The sequence below is a fragment of the Centruroides sculpturatus genome, unplaced genomic scaffold (genome assembly GCF_000671375.1).
Source record: "Centruroides sculpturatus isolate CEXI.00-Female unplaced genomic scaffold, Cexi_2.0 scaffold495, whole genome shotgun sequence".
Lineage (NCBI taxonomy): Eukaryota > Metazoa > Arthropoda > Arachnida > Scorpiones > Buthidae > Centruroides > Centruroides sculpturatus.
The window spans coordinates 151,369-174,878 of record NW_019384782.1 but is presented as its reverse complement, the minus strand read 5'-3'; the positions used below and the strand labels follow the sequence as shown (position 1 = coordinate 174,878).

General features: G+C 29.5%; 1 protein-coding gene across 3 annotated transcripts; it reads left to right on the top strand.

Annotated features, from left to right (window-relative positions):
• The first annotated feature begins 710 nt into the window (after positions 1 to 710).
• LOC111629215 (zinc carboxypeptidase A 1-like) lies at positions 711 to 23,409 on the top strand. Of its 3 annotated transcripts, none has more exons than XM_023373096.1 (9): positions 711 to 838; positions 1,030 to 1,069; positions 1,987 to 2,762; positions 5,601 to 5,702; positions 8,297 to 8,469; positions 8,566 to 8,661; positions 8,742 to 8,837; positions 8,964 to 9,165; positions 22,901 to 23,409. In XM_023373096.1, exons 3-8 carry the CDS (start codon positions 2,117 to 2,119, stop codon positions 9,126 to 9,128), a joined length of 1,278 nt encoding a protein of 425 aa, XP_023228864.1. In that variant the 5' UTR covers positions 711 to 838; positions 1,030 to 1,069; positions 1,987 to 2,116; the 3' UTR covers positions 9,129 to 9,165; positions 22,901 to 23,409. The 3 variants fall into 3 exon arrangements, with proteins under 3 accessions (XP_023228864.1, XP_023228862.1, XP_023228863.1); XM_023373094.1 differs by lacking the exon at positions 22,901 to 23,409 and adding an exon at positions 12,508 to 13,656; XM_023373095.1 differs by lacking the exon at positions 22,901 to 23,409 and adding an exon at positions 9,809 to 11,922.
• The last annotated feature ends 101 nt before the right edge of the window (positions 23,410 to 23,510 follow it).

The window sequence follows — 23,510 nt, the reverse complement described above, 5'->3', positions numbered from 1 at the left end:
GAAAGAACAAAGCAAATCTCAGATGCAATTTTCCATCCTAGCCCCCAGGTACTCATAATGACGAGATATGATAACGAATATTTATATTTATTATAAAATTTAATTAAAATTAAATTCAAATGAATAATATAGAGACGAATCATGCATATGTATTCTGTTAATTAAATAATTTTATTTAAAACAATTACTGAAGATACTCATGTGAAATTAAAGAGTGTGAATAGATTAATCAGATACTGCTCATAAAAAGTTCAAAGTTTGATATATGTTCGCAAGTAAAAATACTAATGAATTTAATTAAAATTCATTATTTCATAGCATTATTGATAATACCATTAAATAATGGTAAAAACTGCAATGCCATTAATTTATGTTATTACGGTTTAAAAATTGTTCAATACATTTAATTTAATTCCACCAGAAATAGCGTCTTTTCTAATATATATATATATATAATCCAATATTTTTATTTATTTATTTTTCTTAAGCCTCATAAATGAGCTGTGAGAAATTATATTATTGGGGAATAGAAACTTCCATAAAATCAAAATTTTGTCTATAAAATATTTTTCATTTAGAAAGAAAGAATTTCGACATAAAATTTTTTAAATAACTGATAAATGATAACATTTATCGATAAAAATCTGTCGATGTTATGTTAAATTCCAAAGTTCTCCGTAAATTGTTGTAATAAACACGACATTTGCGCCCCTAGCGGTTCTTAGATGAATTATAATTTTGTTTTGGAAACCAAACGTATGGCTCGTATTTCGGTTTACTACTTTGACAATATACGCTTTTACTGTATCGATTATGAGGAAAAAATAGAAATTCTTAAGTAAATACATTCGGGGTTTTAATATTTATTTAGTATATAATTTCAAATATATTTAATTCAATTTTTAAATTTTTAAAACAAATAATAATAATTATTATAAATTAATATTTATTTATGGTTAGTGAAAAACATAACTCAGGTTTATTTTTATTAGTTGTGGAGGTAAAAAAATGATTATTTTTTCTTTTCAGTTATATCCAATGAAGTGAAATGTTATCAAGTGAAATAAAGGTAATTTTAATACTAATTAAAGATTTAGGATAACAGTTGTTATACCAAGAAAGAGGTGCTGTTTTCTCTCTGCTGGGCATTGTTGGCTTCTTGTTAAGATTGTAGGTTGTTCCCGTAAGGAATGAAAACTGCAAAAGGAACCATAGGTCCATAGGTCCGGGAGCAATCCTGTGTGTGATCTGCCCCTGTGAAATATGCTTCCTGTTATACTGAATGACATGCAAAAGTAAAACAAAAAAATGAAACAGTTTTAAAATTCAATGTTTAAAATTAATGTTTTTATTTTTAACAGAAAAGTACAAAAAATGCATATATGATGTGAATTATATTGTCAACAAAGTTTACAGTGGTGGGATTCAAGTATTTAACAATTGGTTCACTGCACTAGTGACTGTTTTAAGTATGAAACAGTATTTACATATGAGTTTATATGCTAGGTCTTTCAGTATTTTTTCATGTCAATGCATCCTGCATGTTGAGAAAATATACAAAATAATAATAATAATAGAATAAAACATACAATAACATCTTAAAACAAATATTGAAAATGGCTAAACCACATTGTATATACCAGCTGAGTACCTGAATGAGACAAATCATTATCTGACAACTGGTTAAAAATATTTCCCAATATAACAAAAAGGATTATAAAAATAAATATATTAATTTATAAATATATTTCAATATATATTCCTGAAATGTAATTAAATTTAGAGGATTTTTAATTTAATTTAGTTTATAAGAATATGTATTTTAGAAAGTTTAAAAAATGCAAATGACATTAATGAATACAAAGTTTCAATGAAATATTAAAATATTAATCTTTCAAACATCCATGTCTAGTAATAACTTAAATAAAAAGTATATAAAATATAAATTACAATTATAAATTTATTAATTTTTTTTTCTTTTTATAGACTAATTGAATACAACTATATATTTTAAAACTGAAACTATTCAATGAAAAGAAACAAGACCTCCAATGAATAATTTTAAAGTCTCAGTTTTATTCACTGTAATCAACAAGAATTGTACTGAATCTAGATAATGAAACCTGGATTGTATTTCAGCAGTATATATTTATGTTTAGTATTTTATACTTTGTTTGTTCCACATGTAGCTGATAATGGAATATCTCCAAGAAAAGAAAAATATCTTCCTGATTACAATCATTATCATAATATGAGTCAAATATATACTCACTTGAATGAAATTGTAGAGAGAAATCCTCAATATATTCATTTAGATGATTCCTTTAAATCAAGAGAAGGTTTTTCTCAACTCCTTTTACACATAGCAAATTTTTCTGACAGTAGAACAGCTTTCATGAATAAACCATTCTATATGTTGCCGAAAGTTAAAGTTTTATTATCGTATGGCGAACATGCTCGAGAGTTCTTTCCTATTGAAAGTCTTTTTTATTTTCTTACTAACTTAACACAAGGTTTATCATCACCAAGAAATAGTCCAGAAGAAAATTTTAGTCGTCATATTTTTTCCAAAGTAGATCTTTTTATAGTTGCTTTAATGAATCCAGATGGAAGACATTATGTGGAAAAAACACAAAATTATTGTTGGAGAGGAACCAGTACTGGTGTTGATATAAATCGTAATTTTGATTGGAATTATGGAGGAGAAGGCAGTTCAGCTCAGAAAGGAACAGAAGAATTAAGAGGTTCTCAAGCATTTTCAGGTAGGCTATTTTGTAAATTCTGTTATTTATTTAGAGAATCACAATATTCGGAATGAAAAAAATCTATTTCAGACAACAGAACAAAACAATTAACCTACAAAAAAAATCAGTACTTTACAGTCCAGATACCAACATTAGTTGGTGACAAGTCAAATAGGAAAAAAGCTATCCCAAACTATCATACAGTCATGTAATATAAAATTAACAATCAAGTAGTCCAAAACAGTAAAAATTAAAATATACCTGTACCTAGTTACAAATTGTTAACTAGATGCATTTTTAATGATATTACAAAAATGTATTATTGTACAATCAAACAAAACACTTATATCCTATAAAAACTAAACAAAAGTACATCAACTATACTAAAATCAAAAGAAACTTTTTTCTCACTTTTAGTTCTGCAAACATTTTTACTAATTCTTTTAAGTTTACTTGATCAGCAGTTTCAAGTGCAATTGCCAAATTGACCAAACTATTAATTAAGATGATTTTGCATGGTAGTGGAACGTAAAAAGTTTTTAATTAATTTTTATTTAGAGAAACTCCTTTCCCCCATTAGCTACAGTTATTAGTATGATCAGCAGTATTCTTAAGGTGACAGTAAGGTTTGAGACAAAATTTAACATTGTTGCTTATGCTTTCCTTTTTGCTCAAAAGCCCTCTTTTATGATTGTTTTCTTCAGAATTAAGGAATGCTAATATTTTCTTAGCTTTTAGGCAAAAATAATAAATACGAAATGTAAATTGCATGGTAATTTTAGCCACAGAAAAAAATCGGCAAATATAAATTTCGATTAATTAAGTATTTAACTTACAAATATTTTGTCACATTTACAAACAAAATGCTGCCCTTTAGATTTGCTGCCCCAGACAAATGTCTGGGTTGTCCACCCCTAAAGCGGGCCCTGACAGCAGCAAAAAAAGTTTAGTTTTGCTGCTGCACAGTGTTGTGTGCAGATGATTGAGCGATTTACTAAATCAGTTACTTTATGAACAAAAATACAATAAATATCAATAAAGATATTAAAAAGTTATTAAAAGCAAGTCTGTTTGTTTACTATGATTGAATTATGCAAGATTTTACAGTAAACTAAGAAGTTTTATAGACAACACTTAATATACATTACTTTATTACATCATTGATCAAAATGTAGAACATTGTAAAGGATAACTTGAGATCTGTTCAAAAGGTATGAATATACTTTTACAAATAATAAAAATTTAATTAGTCGGAAAAGTGGTATTTGAAAGATTACTGATAAGTAACAGATTTTCCAAAGATACTTTCATAGCCTGATTGTGTACAGAAATATGTGTATTTCCAATGTTTTATTTAAGAAGCAATGATCTAATATTTAAGAGAACTCTGTAAAATGTGTAATAAAATTTTATTAAATTGTGCATAGAATATTAAATTTGATTTAATAAAAAATAATTTCTAACAATAATTCAGACATATTCAGTTTTGGAATTTTTAAGCTCAATTTTCTTTTCTCAAATTTTTAAGGGGTTAAGACTCACTGCAACCACTAACTGGTACATACTACAACTAAGTGATGAATAATAAAAGTTTTCATAACTCTTTCTGGGTTCTTCTTCAGGTTTACTAAATTTGAAAAATAAGCTGGATCTTCATTCATAAATATAAATTTGAATATAAAGTCAAACATTAAATGGAGTTCGAATAAAGCAAACTTATGTGCATGCACTCCCCATGTCAACTTTATATACAATGGAACACTAAATATCGTTGAGAATTTTTAGAAGGGTCTAAAAATATGTTCGATTTCACGCATAAATGCAAGAAAGGCATCTAAAATAGTACAGTAGAAGCTAAGTTCTTCGAGGTAATCCTTAACTCACTCCCTCTCCCCTGTAGTGGGAATTTTTAAAAATCCCTTCTTAATGTGCATTCTCTTGGCATACCCTATTAAAACACAATCAAAACCGCAAAAAACCACATCTAAAATAGTATAATAGAAGCCAAGTTCTTTACGGTAAGCTTTAATCCTGTCCCTCTCCCCCATGGGGGAATTTCAAAAAATCCCTTCTTAGTGTACGTTCTCATACCGTTCCCTAACTGTGTACCAAATTTCAACTTTCAACTCCTAACTGTTTGGGCTCTGCACTTATTATTATTATCATGTTGGGTTTAGTGGGTTATACTCGGTACACACCGGTGGCTGTGTACTATGCCAGACCAGAGTCAAGGCATAGCAAACAAGAACTAAAATTAAATAAGTGTGTCTGTGTCTGTATTCAGGAATTTCCTAACAATATGGCATGTATTCAATATAGTGGTTTTCTGTGGTGTGATGTATGTATTTCTCTTCAATTGTAATGTTCCCAGGCTTTTGTGTAGTGTGTGTGGTATCACACCTGTACAGGAGAGAACGACAGGTACAATAAGCACCCTATCCATCCTTCACAGATGCCTTATTTCTTGAGCGAGTTCTGTGTACTTGCTAATTTTTTCAGTGCATGTGTTTTGTATATTGTGAGTGTTTGGAATGGCTATGTCTATAATGTATGTGATTTTATTGTGTTTGTCAATGAGTGTGATGTCTGGTCTGTTGTGGTAAATTGTTTTATCTGTGATTATGGCTCTGTTGTAGTACAGTTTGTGCATGTTGTTTTCCAATACTCGGTGGATATTTGTAGTATGGTTTGTGCATTTCTAATAATTTGTGTTTCTTTGCAAGCTCTTGGTGTATTATATTTGCTACTTGATTATGTTTATTATCATTATTATTATCATTATCAACCCATCTTGATTATATTATAAGATTAATAAAATAAGATAAATTTTCAGTTTGAAATAATTTATTTTTACAGAACCAGAATGTCAGATCTTAATTGAATTGACTCGAAAACATAAATTTGATGCTTTTATATCATTTCATTCAGGAATAAGAGAAATTTATTTACCTTTTGCAGGTAAGAATTTATTGTATGAATATTAAAAAAAATATTAAAAATAACTATATAATAAAAACAAATGGAATTTCCTCAAGTGATTGATTTACTTTAAATTATCAAAGAATTATTGTAAAACAAATATCCAAGATCTGATAATTGTCTTATTGTTTAAATTTTTATTGTAATATTATAAACAGCGATTTTATACTAAATCTCTATTTATAATATTTTTAACATAAATCACACACACCTATATGACTTTATGATTTTATTTATATAACTATATAATTTTTATGATTATAATTTTATATATAAAATCATAAAGTCATAAAAATAGAAAAATAAATGAGTAATGAATGCTGCTTATATTAACTTTTGATTTTATAAGTTGATGCAAACATATTAAACACATCCCATAAAAAAATCCGGTGGAATCAGCTTGAAAAATAAAGCTCAGAAAAAGCATCTAAATAAAGAAAACTTTTGAATGTTATGGCATAAGAATACTGGAACCAGATTTGACAGGACTCAACATGTACATAAAGTGCACAATACACAGCCTACAACTACAAGAAGTTTTAGATGAAGCAATTTACCTTGATAATAAATCTGGAAAACAAGCATCATCACAGAAAAAGGCTTTGAACTTTACTTTGTGCCTTAAAATTGTTTCACTTACAATAATTTGGCTGAACATTAGAGCACGTTTGAACAATATTAGTGAAGAAACTTTACTGTCAAAATTTATTATCGTGGTTATCCTGATTATTATTATGCTTCATTCAAAACTTTTTATAACTGTAGTCTGAATAATATGCACTTTATATACATGTTGAGTCCTACTGTCAGATCTGGTTTCAGTGTTCTTATGCTATAACTTTCAAAAGTTTCCTTTATTTAGATGTTTTTTCTGAGCTTTACTTTTCAAGCTGGTTCTACCAGTTTTTTAAATGGGTTTTCAAGTATTTTTTAATCATCAATAACTTCATAATAGAATAGTTTTTATGATAATTCTATATTCATCTTACATTCATGTGACAGTCTGCAGAACATCATGTGATATGATAACTGATTAACTAATAATATGCCAAATTTTAAAAAATGAGATATTATAAATACTCAATATTTTTAAATAAAACTGTCAAAAGAGAAAAATAGGAGGTGGTGAGCTATCAAACAAGCTATTAAACATATATATAACTCTTTCTAGACTGTTTGGCAGCTTGGTGTCACTATTCTCTTTCTTAAATCTGGGTGACAAAATTCTGATTACATAAGTCCAAAACAATCCAATGAATTTATTGAAAATTTAAGATGTCCATAGTACTCATCAGGGACACTAAATATTTTAAATTTTATCCAAATTGGTTCATTGGTCATGGTGATATTAAGGGTCAAGATTTGCACTTTAACATTACAGATGTGGATGAGTTACATTTATAATGTATCTTGAATGAAAAAGCCATCATTTGTAATGTCTTTTTACATATATGATAATCAGGAACATTTTCCAGAGATTATAAAATAGCAACTGCACACTGGGTTGAATGAAATAAATACGACTTACATGAACCTATAACTGATGTGTATCCAATTAATCTATCATAGACGAACGTTTTCTTAACCCCTTCTGGGCTCTTCTTCAGGTGAAATAGCTGGATCGAACACCATAAAAACGAAATTTGAATAAATCCGAACTCTGTTGAGTTTGAATCATTCTTTTTGTTCGCTTATTCCGTCACGCGCTATGTTTGAAAGCGATCCAGCTATTTCACCTGAAGAAGAGCCCAGAAGGGGTTAAATTAGTTTCATTTTAATTTGCAAATTTTATTTTTAGGAGATGCTAAAATATAACTTTGAGCAAAAACACTCGTTACGTACAGGGCAGCTTGATTTGAATAAAATTAAAATAAATATACAGTATATCAAATATTTTTATATAGATTTTTTAATATTTTTATATAGATTTATATATAGATTTTTTAATCCTTATCAAGTATATGAAACTGTCATGAAACATACCAGTAGGCTCTCATGGGTTGTGTTAAGTTATGAATTTGCTTGAAATCGGCAATGATAGGGGCGGCCAAATATCTGTAGCATTAAGGAAAAACAGTGCAAAACCAGCCCAGGATCTGGGTAATGTAATTGGCAATGCTGCTGCATGGTAATCAGTTGTTAGTGCTGCTCTGGATTGATCTTTTGTTTTAGAATATTGTAAATCAATAATTTAATTCTAATTATTAAATTTAATACAAAATAACAATGTAATTTTTAAATGTATAGATATAAAATGATTTTACTATATAAATATATAAAAAATTTTCCCAGAACAGAGTTACGTAGATGACTGGCATGACTCTGTTGTTATCAGGAAAAGTATGATTTACAGGGAAAAGACACTACTCGTTCAGACTGAGATCATAAAAAATATTTTAAATTAAATAAATTAAAAATATGATTACAAATTGCAGCCTGGCATTGTGATGATGTCACAAAAATTTTTGCTTGTTAATTTTGTTACTGAAATATTTAGAAATTTGTATTTACATAGTATTTCTTGTATAAGTTATGAATGTTCGTGATACATGTACTTTTATAATATATTTTAGATTCGGTATCAAAGAAAATAAATCGCAAGCCTGAAAATTTAAGAAATATGATGGACTTAGCAAAACGTATGTCAGAAGTAATGACTCCTCAATTTGCATATGGCCAAGCAGCTCAAATTGTAAATTATCCTGCAGATGGTACAGTATTTGATTATATGGCTGGTATTAGAAAGGTATTGATTATAAAATATATATATATATATTTACATATATTTATTTAATATTTNNNAATAAATATATATATATATATTTTTTTTTAATGAAAATAGATTCCATTTTCTTATGCAATTGAATTATGGGGTGAAGGAGACAAACCTGGAATGCAATGCTTTGACCTATTTAATCCACCAAGTGATATTTTGGAAGTATGTTTGATATTAACTTATATAATATTATATATTATTAAGTAATTGTAAAGCATAAAATATACATTAATAATTTATAGGAAAGTTTGGCAAGTATTCATCCACTTTATGAACAACTATTTCAATATCTCATTGAGTGGAAAGAAAGACAAGTGAAAAATTCTTTAAATACTGAAGTAAATAAACAATACAATAATTATATTTATAAATAAGAACTTCTTAATATTTTTATATTTAAGATATAATATATATTTATTTATTGTTTAATCAAATTTAATTATGATTTGTATTTATTTTTAAAGAATGAAGGTCCTTCATTAACTTTATGCTTTATTATGTTGGGAATTGTAATTGTTATAACAATTTTTGCGAGCTGTAATAGAAGACTTCCAGAATGGATGAGACCTTATCCACAGCGAAGGGTTATCAGTTTAAAATCATTAAGCTCAACTCTACATGTCAGCTGATGATTACGATTCATATGCTATTTTATAATTAATCATAGTAAGAATTTTTATTTTTATTAATTATTGTCTGTCATACTATAAAATTATTTGTAAAGTTTAATGATATAGCCTAGCACATATCTTTAAAATATTTTTAATGTATAACTGTATTCAACAAAAATTATTTTCAAACTTTCACAATGAAAATGTTTCTTGATAAAAATATAAGTTTAGTATTTCAAAAATATTTCTATATTAGAAATTATTAGAGAAAATAGATGTCAATAAATTTTTTTTTCTAGTTTTACTTGTCTGTTCTAAGACAAATAAATAAGTGATGAAGTAACATGATTTTGTGTGATTATATAAAAGTTTGTATCAATAGTCGGTCAAATCAATCATTTATAAACTCAATTTTCTTGATAAAAGATTTGTGGCTAGAATAAATCCTTGTTTTAGTGACTTGATAAAGGGGGTGTGTTTTTTTAATGTTGGCATCTGCCTTTATCAAATTATAATTAAAAAGCACAGAAACTTTTCAAATATGAAAACTATGAATTAAATTAAAAGTTTTGTCTAATTAATTATGTTTAAATTTGAATTTAAAATATTTGAAAAAAGAATGCAATAACTTTTTAAGCATTATTCGAGAATATCAAATTTGCTGCTGCTTTGTTCTATGTTATGATCATTTCTTCTAGCAACAAGATAACAAAAAAGATCTCAATCATTCAGAATGGAGGAAACTCCTCCAAAACTGATGAAGATCTGGAGCAGAACTGGATATTAATTTGAATATCATGTCTGCCTCTGATCATAATCACATCAGTTGAATGGATCAACATGAAGGACGCTGGAAAATTAAAAAATGCAGCAGATTGAGAAAGAAGGGGAGATCAAAAATAAATGCTGGCAGAAGCATGAAAAGAAATTGATCAAATTAACAGAGAAGGTAAAGAAGATCTAAGTTAAGAAAGAACAGAAGAGAAGATTACTCAAAAGATATTTTTATCAATGAATTTCTTTCATAATAGGGAATTGATTTGCTAGATTTTTGTATCTAGTAACAAAACGATTCTTTTCAGAACAATTTTGTAATGAGTAGTCCAACTGATTTTTAGAAAAGTTTACAACATTAGATAAGATAGCATTCAATAATTTTCAAAGTAAATTTTATTTCAATTCAAATCATTTTGAATCTGAATTTTAGAACGATTTAAATGAATCATTCGAAAATTGATGAATTTGAAATATTATTTATCTCAATGATTTAATGATTTATAAAGAAAATTTCTTAGTTTTAACTTTTAATTTTATTAATAAATCTCTGGCATAATTCAAATTGTTTCATTGATTTACACAAATCAACTTTAATTATTCCAATATTTACAATAGGCCTAGTCATTGACTGTCCATAAATTATGTCCACATTTTTCTTGAAGTTTTTACTCCTTCCTTTGTTCCAGTTTGTTTAAGTTTCCATAACTCCCCATCCCTCTTCAGACATCCAGCAAAACTCAACCCACCTTTAAAACCTCATGAACCATAGATACCATGTGTAGAAATGATGGAATTACGTCCAAATTGCTTTTATAAGATTGCACTCTTTCTAGTAAGTTATAACAGTGTTTTTTTTTATAACGCTTTTATTTTGTATTGAGGTATCGTCAGAATTGTGAGAAGAGCAGGGTATTTTGCAGAAGTTATCTTTCATAATACTTTTCATATGACACTTTTCCTTGGCCTTGCTTAGATCGCTAAAAAAAATTAATCTTCGCACGTTTTATAAAATTTTTAATAAAATTTAGTTTACATTTTACGGGGCTCCAGAAGGAGGAGGACACGTTCTGAGGGACAGATCAAGAAAAATCGTTGCTCAATGGGATCACATATCCAAAGATAAAGAGTAAAGTTCCAGAAAGAAGGATAGGTCGGTTTTGATCAGCCCATTTCGATTGATCCAACTCAAGTTTGTCTTGACCAGCTGCCTTTCATTGTTTGATCAATATATGACATCGCTTATCTTTTCCTCAGATGATCTAGCCATTCCTTCAAGTGTCCTCCGGCCCACCAGAGTCCCAAGTGGAAAAAAACCACTGAACACTGGTGGTCGTGGGCTCATGCTTTGCCAACGGTCTGTCCACATGGAGTTTTTGGGATTTTCTTCACGTTAGTAACACATTGTGAATGTGAGATTGTATTCTTTGTTTAGAAGCTTATCTTAAACTTTTTTAGTTCATATTTTGTTTGAATAAAATCAAGTTGAAATGTCTTCCAATGAAAAGCATATCAGTCATATTATGCTTTGAGTTTCGAAGAGAATATAATGCCATACAAACAATAAAATAAAAAAAGAAAAAAGTTGTAATGTGTATGGGGAAGATGCTCCCAAATTTCGAACGTGTCAAATGTGGTTTAAAAAATTCCATTTGGGAAATGTTGAACTAAAGGATACAAAACATACAGGGAACCAATTGAAGAAGAAAAATTGTGTGAAGAAATTGTTAAACATAAATTTTTTTTTTTGTTTTTTTTTCTTTTTCTTGTTTTGAATGAGATATTTTATGGATTGACTTTATGTATTTTTTTTAAGTCTGATTAGACTTGAGTGTATTTTAATCTACTAAAACTGATTTATTTATAACTGGAGAAATATCTCATTTTCTCTTACTGTTAGTTGAAATTTAAAAAAATATATTACTGTTATTCTTTTTGAACATAATTGTGAAAGAGGTTATTTTAAAGAATTTTAAGTAAGAAGTTAGAAAATGTAACAGTTCTAACATCAGAAATAGATAGAGAGATCAATTTTAATTACTTAAAGTTAAAAAAAAGAAAACTCGGTCTTTATAAGAAATAAAAACACGAAGATCGATAAGCCGCAGACCCTATGCTATTCTAATTAACAGTTTAGTTGATCTCATAAGAGTGTGAATTGCCAAGTATTGCCATAACGAGTCCACAAGGATTAATTTCGTCAGAACGTTGGCAATACGATGAAGTAAGTATTCCACCAATCATCTTTGTAACTTTATTAGCTACTGACTAAACATGTTGTATTTTTATGAGAAAAATCAACTTGTATACTAAGTACTGTACTGTACAATACACTTCCTATAGGATAAATTTCAAATTTGTAAAAGCGTAACCGATGATCTTAACTAATTTATTAATATTCTTGAATATGATAGACCTTATATGTTAGATAAATAAAATTANACAATGAGATCTCGCTCAAAATCTTCCTAGGGCAGCCTCTGGTTCGGCCCGTGAAAAAACTTTTCTTTCCAATTCGGCCCGGGGGCAAAAACTGTTGGCCACCCCTGGCGTACAGTTTTTGCCCCAACTAGCTGAGTATAATAATATCTTAGACATTTTTATTTTTTTGAATTTTCAATAGTAGTATATAGGATGCATAGTAAAGTCCTTATACAGTACACCCAAGCAACTGACGAACGCATATACTGTAGTTAGTTTTGTATGTGATTAAGTGCTACAAGACGAAATCGCTTGCAGCGCCCCTGGCTGTAAAATTCGGAAGTTAACTCTACTATCTCAAAAACAATGCCCGTACTGAAAAAAGTCAATTACACAAACTAGAGCATGACTGATTTAGTACGAAAGGACATCTTGCGTACACGAATTGCATGAATAAAAATTGTGAAATGCTAATTTGTCACTATTCGATTCCTGTCAGTGCTACATCACTAATCGTATCACACATGAGAAGTGAAACAGCACATTAGATGTAGATATGGCGAATTATTCCAACAAGCAACGAGTTCTCTGTCCTTATTGCTTTGTGCAAATGTGTATTTCCATAACGTAGGCTATATTATAGTCGTATGAATAAAAAAAAGTTTAAACGATTAAATAAATCTTTAAAATACTTTTCAATATTTTAAATTTGTGTTTCATTCTTTTTACATAATTCACTCGTATTCGCATTCGTAATTTAAACACCTCACTGATGATCTACTATAAATATAAAATGATCTCCTTAATCTGATACAAATACTTTCAGCAAATGTAATAATTTAAGGAATAAATAATAATTTTAAAGGTTGAAAATTTTATATATGTAACAAATTTGAGTGATATAAAACAATTTTATATAAAAACAATAATAAAAATAACATCTGGATTAGACAAAACAATTACTATATATATAATGGGATTATTGCCATTAGGACATTAAACGGGACAATTTTTAGTGTTGTACGTCGTCCAAAAAGTAATTGGAATAGGTCTTAAAAAGCAACGACTTGTAAAGACGCAAATAGTAACTTAACAAATTTTTGTGTGCACCTTTTTTACAATCGTTTCTCTGTTTTCTTTATTGATTGATTTTATTTCGAAGCAATCGCCGTGCTGCACAATATTTGGATCGATCACCTGTCCGGATTCGATCCCAGTCTGCCAGAGCGGCGGCCTGTTCAATTTCTTCTATTCAATAAATTAAAATTAAAGGTTCTTTTTAAAAATTTTTCCGCCCTGTGGGCACTAAGGCTTTTCAATGCTCGTCATTAGTTCAGATAGGCCCAAAATGGGGCGATCAACTAATATTTTTGTTATATGATGAATATAACGTTTTTAGAAATTCGTTCTCAGTAGAATGAATTAGATACAGTTTTTAAAACTATAAATAAATCTGACACAATTTATTTAAGTTTTAAACAAGGAAAGGGTTTTTTAAAACTCTCCGCCCCGTGGGCACTAAGAGGGCCTCTTTTTAGCAAGCCCATTATGGGTTCGGCCAGGCCGACAATGGGGCGACCGGGTCGATATATCCGGTCGGACCATTCCCCGAAAAATTCTTGGGGATTTCTCGACCCATCCGGATTCGATCCCGGGTCCCCCAGAGCGGTAGGCTGCCACCTTGACCGCTCAGCCCAGAAAAACGGGTTAGAATGGTCCAGTTCCGAAACGATTTGGGACCAAAAGAACCATTGTAAACTTTCATAGACAATCGTATTGCCATTCGATGGTTAAACTTTTTTGAAAATAACTCTAAGTATAAGGATGTTCCAAAAAACTAAATTTACCATACCTGTGAGGGGAGGTAAAGCTCCCGAAACGCGTATATGGATATGGAAATAAAGATGGTGTTAGTATTAGCGTAGTATGTCTCCACATGAGAAAAATCTAATCCCTACAGTAGACTCTACATTAGAACTTTTTTAAAAAAATTTTATTTTTCATTTTTTATAATAAAGACCGATAAACTTCTGGCGACACTATCGGCCGTTATTTTTATTTAAAAAAAGAAAAAATTAAACAAAAATAAAAATTTATTATATTGGTGTAAAATTGTGCGTGTTGGGGAGAAAAATATGCACATTGACTTGCCATTCAATGATATTTTAATATAGCTTGCTAGTTTCCTCTGATTTGATGTATTTTTGACGTTTTTTTTCTTTTGTATTTTTTGTAAAAAAAATGTTAATGTAGAGACAGTCTACCATAGTGATTAGATTTTTCTCAGATGGAGACATACTAGACTAATACTGATGGTTGGACTACCAGTGGCCAAGCGGCTCTGTTCCCTGAACACTGGTGGTCATGGGTTCGCGCCTTGCCAGGACGGGCTGGCCACATGGAGTTTTCTGGGTTTTCTCCATGTCTGAAACGCCTGAATAGTGTCAGTTACCCTTAAGAGACCTCCCGGAAGTCATTATTCCCTGCCATAACGACCATTATAAACGCATACAACTACTACTACATGACAATTACGTCACATTTTACCACGAGGCGATATAACATCGCCCGTGGGCCAGATTCGGCCCGTCTAATGAATTTATGTGGCCCGCGATTAATCTTTTAATATTAGCTATTCAAGTCCGAATAGCTCGATGAAAAAGTATGACGCCTAAAAAAAAGGTCAACAACTCAGTGTGCATTTAGAGTTAACGCTCCATTACAAATCTCTTAAGTACAGCGTAGAACGTTGATAAAGCATGGTAATGTGAAAAATGTATCTGTAATCTCTATGCACAATTTAGTCTCTACGGGGTGATACCACAATGAGATCTCGCTCAAAATCTTCCTAGGGCAGCCTCTGGTTCGGCCCGTGAAAAAACTTTTCTTTCCAATTCGGCCCGGGGGCAAAAACTGTTGGCCACCCCTGGCGTACAGTTTTTGCCCCAACTAGCTGATACGAGACGACAAGATAACCGATGGTGTTAAAAGCTGGTTTATAACGTTAAAGGCACATTCAACATTGTAGGGCAAGAAAGTTATCGACTGACCATTAACGTAAATTCCCAGTTTCATTCGGGATACATTGTGAATGCGCAGAATATTTACCGTATTGTATCACTTTTCCCGGACATTCTCATTAGTAACGCTGTCATGCAACTATCGATACGCAAGATTATATAATACCAATTTAGCTTAAAAAGTTTTTATTTTGAACATTTTAAAAATTATTTAGATCTATTGTTGCAACTGAAACTAGTATGGCTTAGGCCGGATGGCCGAGCAGTCAAGGTGGCAACCTACCGCTCTGGGGGACCTGGGATCGAATACGGATGGGTTGAATAATCACCAGGAATTTTTTGATAGGTAGTCCGCCCAGATATGTCAGGCCCTGTCCCTCATCACCCGGCTTCCTCATTGTAGGCTGGCCGAATCCATAATAGACTTACAAAAGGAAAAGGCCCACAGGGCGGAAAGAGTTTAAAAAACAAACTAGTATGGCATTTTGAACTATTTATCAGCGAGCGACACTTGCATTTTATTTTGCAATAGCATTGCTGATATCTCTGTGAGTCAGAGATACTGCTAGGTGAGACTGCTTCTCCGAAAGTTATTCTTTGCCGGCAGATGATCTTAATAAACACAAAATTTTTCCTGACATGGGAAAAACCTAGAATGTGAATACTTTTTGTTTTAAAATACCAGAGTGAGTGTCTGTAATGAAGTAATAATGTTCAAATTTTTACTACCATATGGGTAGTAAAAATCTTTATTAAAAGATGATAAAAATCACAAGAACAGAATATGTCAAATAGATGATGTTTTTTTACCTATCATTGCGAAAACTTACAAAACTTGTAGTTTTCTTCAATAAATTTTTTAAACAACATCGGGCAATATTGACTAAAGTTTATCACACGACTTTCGAAAAGTTTCCATTCACTTAATACAAATTTATACCTCTTTCTCTACTTCTCCACATCAATCAGAAATCCAGAGTTTCTGGGGTAAAACAAGGTCTTAGATTATCAGGTTGCCTCATAGAGAAGAAACGCTTCTCATTGGTTGCTTATTTGACGTCACTCGTAGTCGAAAACGAAACATCTTACTATGTCCTTATGGTAGAAACGTTACCGATCAGAGGCTCGTAGCTTTAATTACACGCTAATATTTTATTAATTACGATACTTACTTAATTAAATAAAAATAAAAATTGATTATAAATAAGAAAAATCCGGAATATTGAGCAAATCTTCGTAATTTTTACGTGTAAAGTTGAAGTTAAAATGAGTTTTTCTACTTTGTAAATGAAATCTATTTTATCTATTTTATGATTTTATAACAACAATAGTTTCTTAAAACGATTAATTTTGGTAAATCCTACGTAGGTGATTTATATATAAGTAAATTAATTTAATTTCTATCGTCAAACTGTTATATATTTTTTTTTGAACTAAAAATAATATTGGTCTATTTTTCAATTTTTAATACTCGTGTACCGAAAACGATATTATTGATATTAATATATACAAATTAAGTTTCAAAAGAACAATTTTTTATGTTATAAACACATTTTTGATGTCAATATGTACAAATTAAATGCTACATAAAAACAATTAATTAAATCAGGTACAAACTTTTTTTAATTTTCTATTGTTATTACAATTTACTTTTCTTTTCACAGCGAAACGATCATGTTTAATTAAATTATTCAAAAATTTCAATCTAATCCATACACGTTGCTTTACGTATGTGTATATAATGTCTTCTGGCAAGTTAATTGTCTGTTTAATTAATGATGTAATAGATGAAACCGTTTTACATTTCAAATGCAGTTTAACAGTTTTTGTAAAAATTGATTCCATTTTTTTAACTAAATTAAAGAAATCTTCTGATGGTTGTGACAGTCCACCAAAAGATAAATCCTGAACAAGGGACATCATTGTATAACTATGTTCATTTTTATTTTGGTGACTGACACTTCCTAAATTTGGATATTTTTTTTTTATTTTCTTGCAATCCACCCTGCTAAATATTGTAATCCATCATTTTTTAATTCATCTAATTCATCATTTTTTAATTCTACATTTTCCTGAGATATATCACATAAATCATCATCATTTACATTGCATGAATTTTCAGATATTCCTTGTTCTTTAGAACTAGACATATCTGAAACTTCTTGCAGTAAATCTGCCTCTTCAAACATTTCATTTATTAAATAATTTTCAGCTATCTGATCTTCTGTGTTTAATTTATTTTGCAATATTCCTGGTGATTTGCCTAAAATTATCATTCTTACTCTATATATTACTTCAAGTGGACTAGGATGATCATTTAAACCACCTCTAGTTCGAATCTGTGAAAATAGATTTTCTAAAGAATCCTGATTTACTTTACATGTTAAGATATAATGGTATTTAGGAAATTTTGAACTAAGGTCGAAAAATAAATCTTTAATAGATTTAATAGATATAAGCATTCCTTTTTGAAATGTTTGAAGTGATTTTTTAGATACACATCTCATACTTTCAATTATTCTGTAAGTATTATCAAGTATATTATTTTGTTCTGTTATGTTAATGCCATAAGCACATTTGGAGGGATAATCAATTTTGTAATGAAAATTGGGTGTTGAACTATTCATAACATCAAACCATGCATTAATTGATGATATAAATTCAGAAGCTGCTAAGGCATTTTCAGTTTTAATATATCTTTTAATAGCAACAGCTGTAGAATTAGAAAATAATTCACAAGCTAACCTAACATTTTGTCGTTGAAATTTCTGACATGTAATATGCTCTTCTTTTAATTTATGGCAAACTTTTATTTCATTGGAATCTATTTGAAGTAACTGTTGTAATGAGTCTTTGTTTATTAATGTATGATCTGAAGTTAGAAAACCTGTATCTAAAAACCAATTTCTAATGAGTTTTAACAAATGAGGTGCATCTGGAAAATAGTATATATTATTTCCATTAGATGGATGTATAAATTTAGTATTGAATATATTTATCCCTAATTCCTTCCATAATCCTATATTTTGTCCACCGCAGTCACTAACAACAGCAACAACAGTATATCCTGCATCAAAAAGTTTTGAAATAACAGTAAATAAAAGTTGTTTTTTCATTTTAACATCAAAATCCATGTAAACTGGTTGTTTCCATGATGCAAATAGTCCTCTTGCCATCATTACTAAAACTTGATTATTGGGTCCAATAACTTTATCCCTCACTTTATCATATTCATATATATGCTTTACCTGAAATATCAGTAAAATGTTAAAACAGAAAATTAAAATAATTATTGAATTATGTGGTTTTATCAATATGAGTACAGTATATACAGTATTTACCTTCATCTCATCAAACTGAAGAACTGTAAGTTTTTCTTCTTCTGAAAGTTCAAAGCCTTTAATTTTCATGATGTTTATAACATCATTTAATATGCCTTGACAAAGATTTATTTTTGAAGCCCATCGTTGAAGTGTCGAAACTGCAGGTAACGGGATATTCATTTGATTTCTTAAGTATAAATATGATCTTATGCTTAAATATCTCAAAGTAAATGCCAAATTCATATCTTCTTTCTTCCATTTAATTTTCTTTTTTCTCTCCAGCAGATTATATATTTGTGTTTCTGTAAAGGTACCTTTCAATATTGATATAACAAAATCTTTTTTATTTTTTTCATTTATTTTTTTCAATTTTTCATGTTCTTTTTGAAGGATGACAGTTTTACTTTTCCAAAATTTCAGATCTCTTTGGATTGCTTGCATTCTTATCTCAATATGTTTAATCTTCATATTTAAAATAGAATTTTCATGTTTTAATTTAAAATTAAGATCTTCTAAAGTTTTACAATTGTTACATTTGTTAAAAGATTCTTCTCCTTTATCCTGTTTATTTACATCTAAAAGTTTTTCTATCAGGTTTTTTCTATTTCTTTTTAATACACTATTCTTTCTTTCATTTGACTGCTTAATATTTTTATTTTCTATGTTTCCTAAATTTACTGTTGGTAGTGAAGCTTTCTTTAGTTTAGGTCTTGCCAATAAACCTAATAATTCAGCTTTTAAATTTCTTTCAAAATCATTTTCTGTGAAATGATCAGAGCAAACATGACAAGAATCAGGATTAAATTTGTCTTTTCTTTTACAGTTATGGATCCATTTTCTTCTTATTATTGGATCTTTAGGAAATCTAAAATAACTGACTTTCCTGTCTAATGACTTTTGTTTTACAATGGCTGTTATCACAATTTGCAACAGCACATGTTGCTCCTGGCATCTAAAAATAATAATAATAAAATTTAGGTATTTGCGTAAATATGCATATTTTAAAAAGTTATATTAATTAATAATAAACAATATTCTTTTACATCGCAGGTTATCTTAAGTGTTACCATCCTGTTACCGGCCAGCTTATTATTTGTAGTCGTCATTTCACTGAGCAGATACTATTTTTATACATGCAGAAAACTATTCTTAGTATTTTAAAGTATTTTATTAATAAATATATTTTATCCGTAACCATATTCTGTAATTTCTACAGAACGAAGAGTAAAGACTACAACAGAATATCAAACTGTTCTAGGAACACTTTTGTTACTTCCGAACAATTTTTATCGATATAATTATCAACATAATTATGTTTAATAATAGCAATAAGTATAGATATATTTACCTTCGAAGATTATGAGTCTAAAAACGCTCGACAAATTAAAAAAAAATAGTTAAATTCCAAAATTTCCTTCCCTCGCTTACAGTAATGAAGCAGTCGCTAGACCTTGGGCTCGACTACGGATGACGTATATCCGGAATCTGGCAGGAAGTGGCTAAATCGGCTGTATGAGGCAACCTTATAAATCTAAGACCTTGGGGGTAAAAGGCACAGTACTTTATGACAACATACATGTACTGTACCAACTGCGCCTTTTTATGTATACAAGCTTAATACCTTTAACATCCTTTGGCAGTATTTTTTGTCATTCCATTATTTGGTGAAAAAGAATGATTCCACCAAATAATATATTCCTAATGATTTTTAAGCATTTTTTAAAAATCCTTTTTCAAGGACCTTCACAAATATCCATAGATTCGTTCATGTACCGTGTGGAGGCCGTGTAAAACTTCAAATACACAACACTTGATAAATGTATATTTTGAAAAAAATGTTTTAGATAAAATTTGTTTGTTTTGACATAGAATTATAATAGCCAATTAAAATTATTCCCTTTTAAGAAAATGAAGTTGAACCCGTTTTCTACGATTGTAGTGCTATCTATGACAAAACTGATAGTATAAGCCTCTAGATCAGTGTTCTCAACCTCTAATGAATCGTCGCCCCCTTCAATAAAACCATTACGTAGTATCGTCCCCTTCACTTCAAAATTCTGATGTCAAGAGCCAAGGCTAATGCCAAATTTGTACTTCATTGAATAGACTAGTGACTAGTATAATGTTATTTGTTTAATTATTATACGATATAACGAATAAAATATCCAATTATTCTTAATATAATGTTTTACTATATTGCCCAGAAAATTGTTTTTCGCACCCCAAAATATAAATTGTTACTAATCGCTCCCTCAACATGGAAAAACGCCCACATGGGGGTGATATCACCCCCGTTGAGAAACACTACTCTAGATCCTGAGCGAGCATTAGTTCTAAATTATGCCGCTGCGGAAAACGACGCCAAACTCTTTTTGCATAATTTGTAATTCTGATCATAATTACAAATTATGAATGCTTTATTCGTAATTACTAATTACTATAAGTTAAATTTTTAGACAGACATCTTATTTATAAATGATTTCTCCATTTAAAAAAAACCGATAATGTTTAAAACGGAATGCTCTAACTCATAAGATTATAAGGTGGAATTATGAAGAAAATAAAATATAAGGCGACTTAAAAGTTGATATTTTCTCACTCTAAAAATGCTTCTGGAAATATTTTCTGGTTACGAACTTCTACAATTCCAAAGTTGTCAGATCTGTAAACAAGAAATAATACAGTGAAACTTCCATTAACGGACACTCTCGAATAGCGGACAGCTCTACTTAACGGGTATTAACTATCCCCAGACCCTTCAAATAGGACATCTATTACATTTACTTCTAAATAACAGATGCCGTCGTCCATAACCAACCTTACGAAAACGTAAAGTCTCGGCTTCAATATTCTGAAAAAATTAATTACATACGAAATATTTTAAACTAAAACAAAGAATCGGTTCAAATACTCTTTCAGAAGATGAATTTTGACCGTAGGCGTCAAAAATACAGAAAATAGGAAGGGGGAAGAGGGCGGGTTGTAAAAAGCCTAAGAATACTCTATCTGTTAGAGAAGCTTAATCTGGTCAAGTTGTCAATCATAATTTACGTCATACATATTAATGTTATTGAACTTCTGTCTTATTGTTGGAATTAAGCTTACGGTAGCAAAAAAACCATAAACTTTTCCTGAGTTATTCATTCATTCAGCAAGAACCATAGTACAGTAGTAACGAAAAAGAAACTTAAAATTGTTACAACTGCGTTTATTGCGGTGAAAGTTCAAAGATCGTGTTACGAGGGAGATTTGCCAGCCACTTTGAAGTGTGAGAAGATATTCGGTATTCTGGCATTCATGATCTTAATAGCTTTGTGGAGGCTTAGATGAAAATTACATCTAATTTTTAATAATGTAATTTTCTTTATAAATCATTTATTGAAAAAAAGCACAAAATGTTTGAAAACTTATATCTATTCGATAACTACAAAGCAGACAAATCCCTACATCGATTTTTGTTAGTCATTATATCATAATTATTATAAATGCTAGAATATTGAACACATTTCCCACCCCTGGAAATGGCTAGCAAAACCGCCTTCGTAACTCGACATTCAAACTCTGCCTAAACCGACCTTCGTCCACCCTTCCGTTCATAACAAGTTTCATTTTTCTTTGTCGTTCTTCTACCCGCATCGTTTTTTGATGAATTAATAATTAATCAATGTATCAGTATTTACGTTTTGCCGTAATTTTTGTGTGCCATTTAGTGTCCATCCAATCTGTTTGCTATTTAGAATTCAATTGAGATTTTTACAGGCAAAAAGATAAATAATATACAGTACTGTATATATACCCTGTATTTTAATTATATGTGCTAAGTATACTGTCTCTGATAGAACAATATGTACTGATATTAGGAGCATCAACATTAAAAAACTTTTTTGTGAAGTAGGTAAACACAACCTGCACTTAAATACAGTACTTTAATATTGTCACTGCTGTTGTTGTTCTTTATGTGCTTACTTATCTTAATGCACCTATTTAAACCTTGTCTGTGACTATTTTAAACCACACTCACTACATTCCATTTCATTTAACATAACGAGTTTATCGATGTTGACAGTATGATAAACAAATATAAACACTGGTTTTATTCTTATCAGGCAAAAAAGCTGATGTTGCATATGTGTCTTGGTCTTATTGGGAGTACTGTATTAAAATTAAATTGTCATCCTGATAAGCTATTTTTAATCTACTCAAAAGTTTATTTGCTTTAAATAAAAAATAACAATTTTGCTTTAAATTTTAGAAATGGATTTATATCATTAAATCAAGATTATGAATGATATCATGGAATACAGCAGGCCCTTGATTTAATGGACTAATAAGGGAAGAAGCATCCATTATTTCCAAAATTCTATTAATTTGTGCATGTTTTAAAACCATATATTAGTTAATAGTGAACTTACAATGTATAGGATGTATTAAGACGTTTTTATAATGTACATTAATTTATACATGACACTAAAGCATCTGTTAAAAATAATAAAATAAATTTACAATAGGAACAAACTATTTTAAACATCCAGAAACTGTACAGTGTAACTAATAGAATGCTTTCTGCACAGGTATAGGCCTGAGAACTCTTCAGAAATACTATATATTATAGATATATCATATGAGAACTATGAACACAGTTTTAAAAGAACATGTTACTTCTAATCCATTACTGTTCTGCACTCAGGAAGTCAATCTTCTATATATCTATAGAACTTTGGAATAAACTAAATTCAGAAATTCAAAATATAGATAAATAAAATATATTAATTGAACTCTAAAAAAGTTTATATTACAGATAAACTTATAAAATTGAAAAAAAATAAATAAATAACGTATCTTTTTTAAAAAATTATATGTTA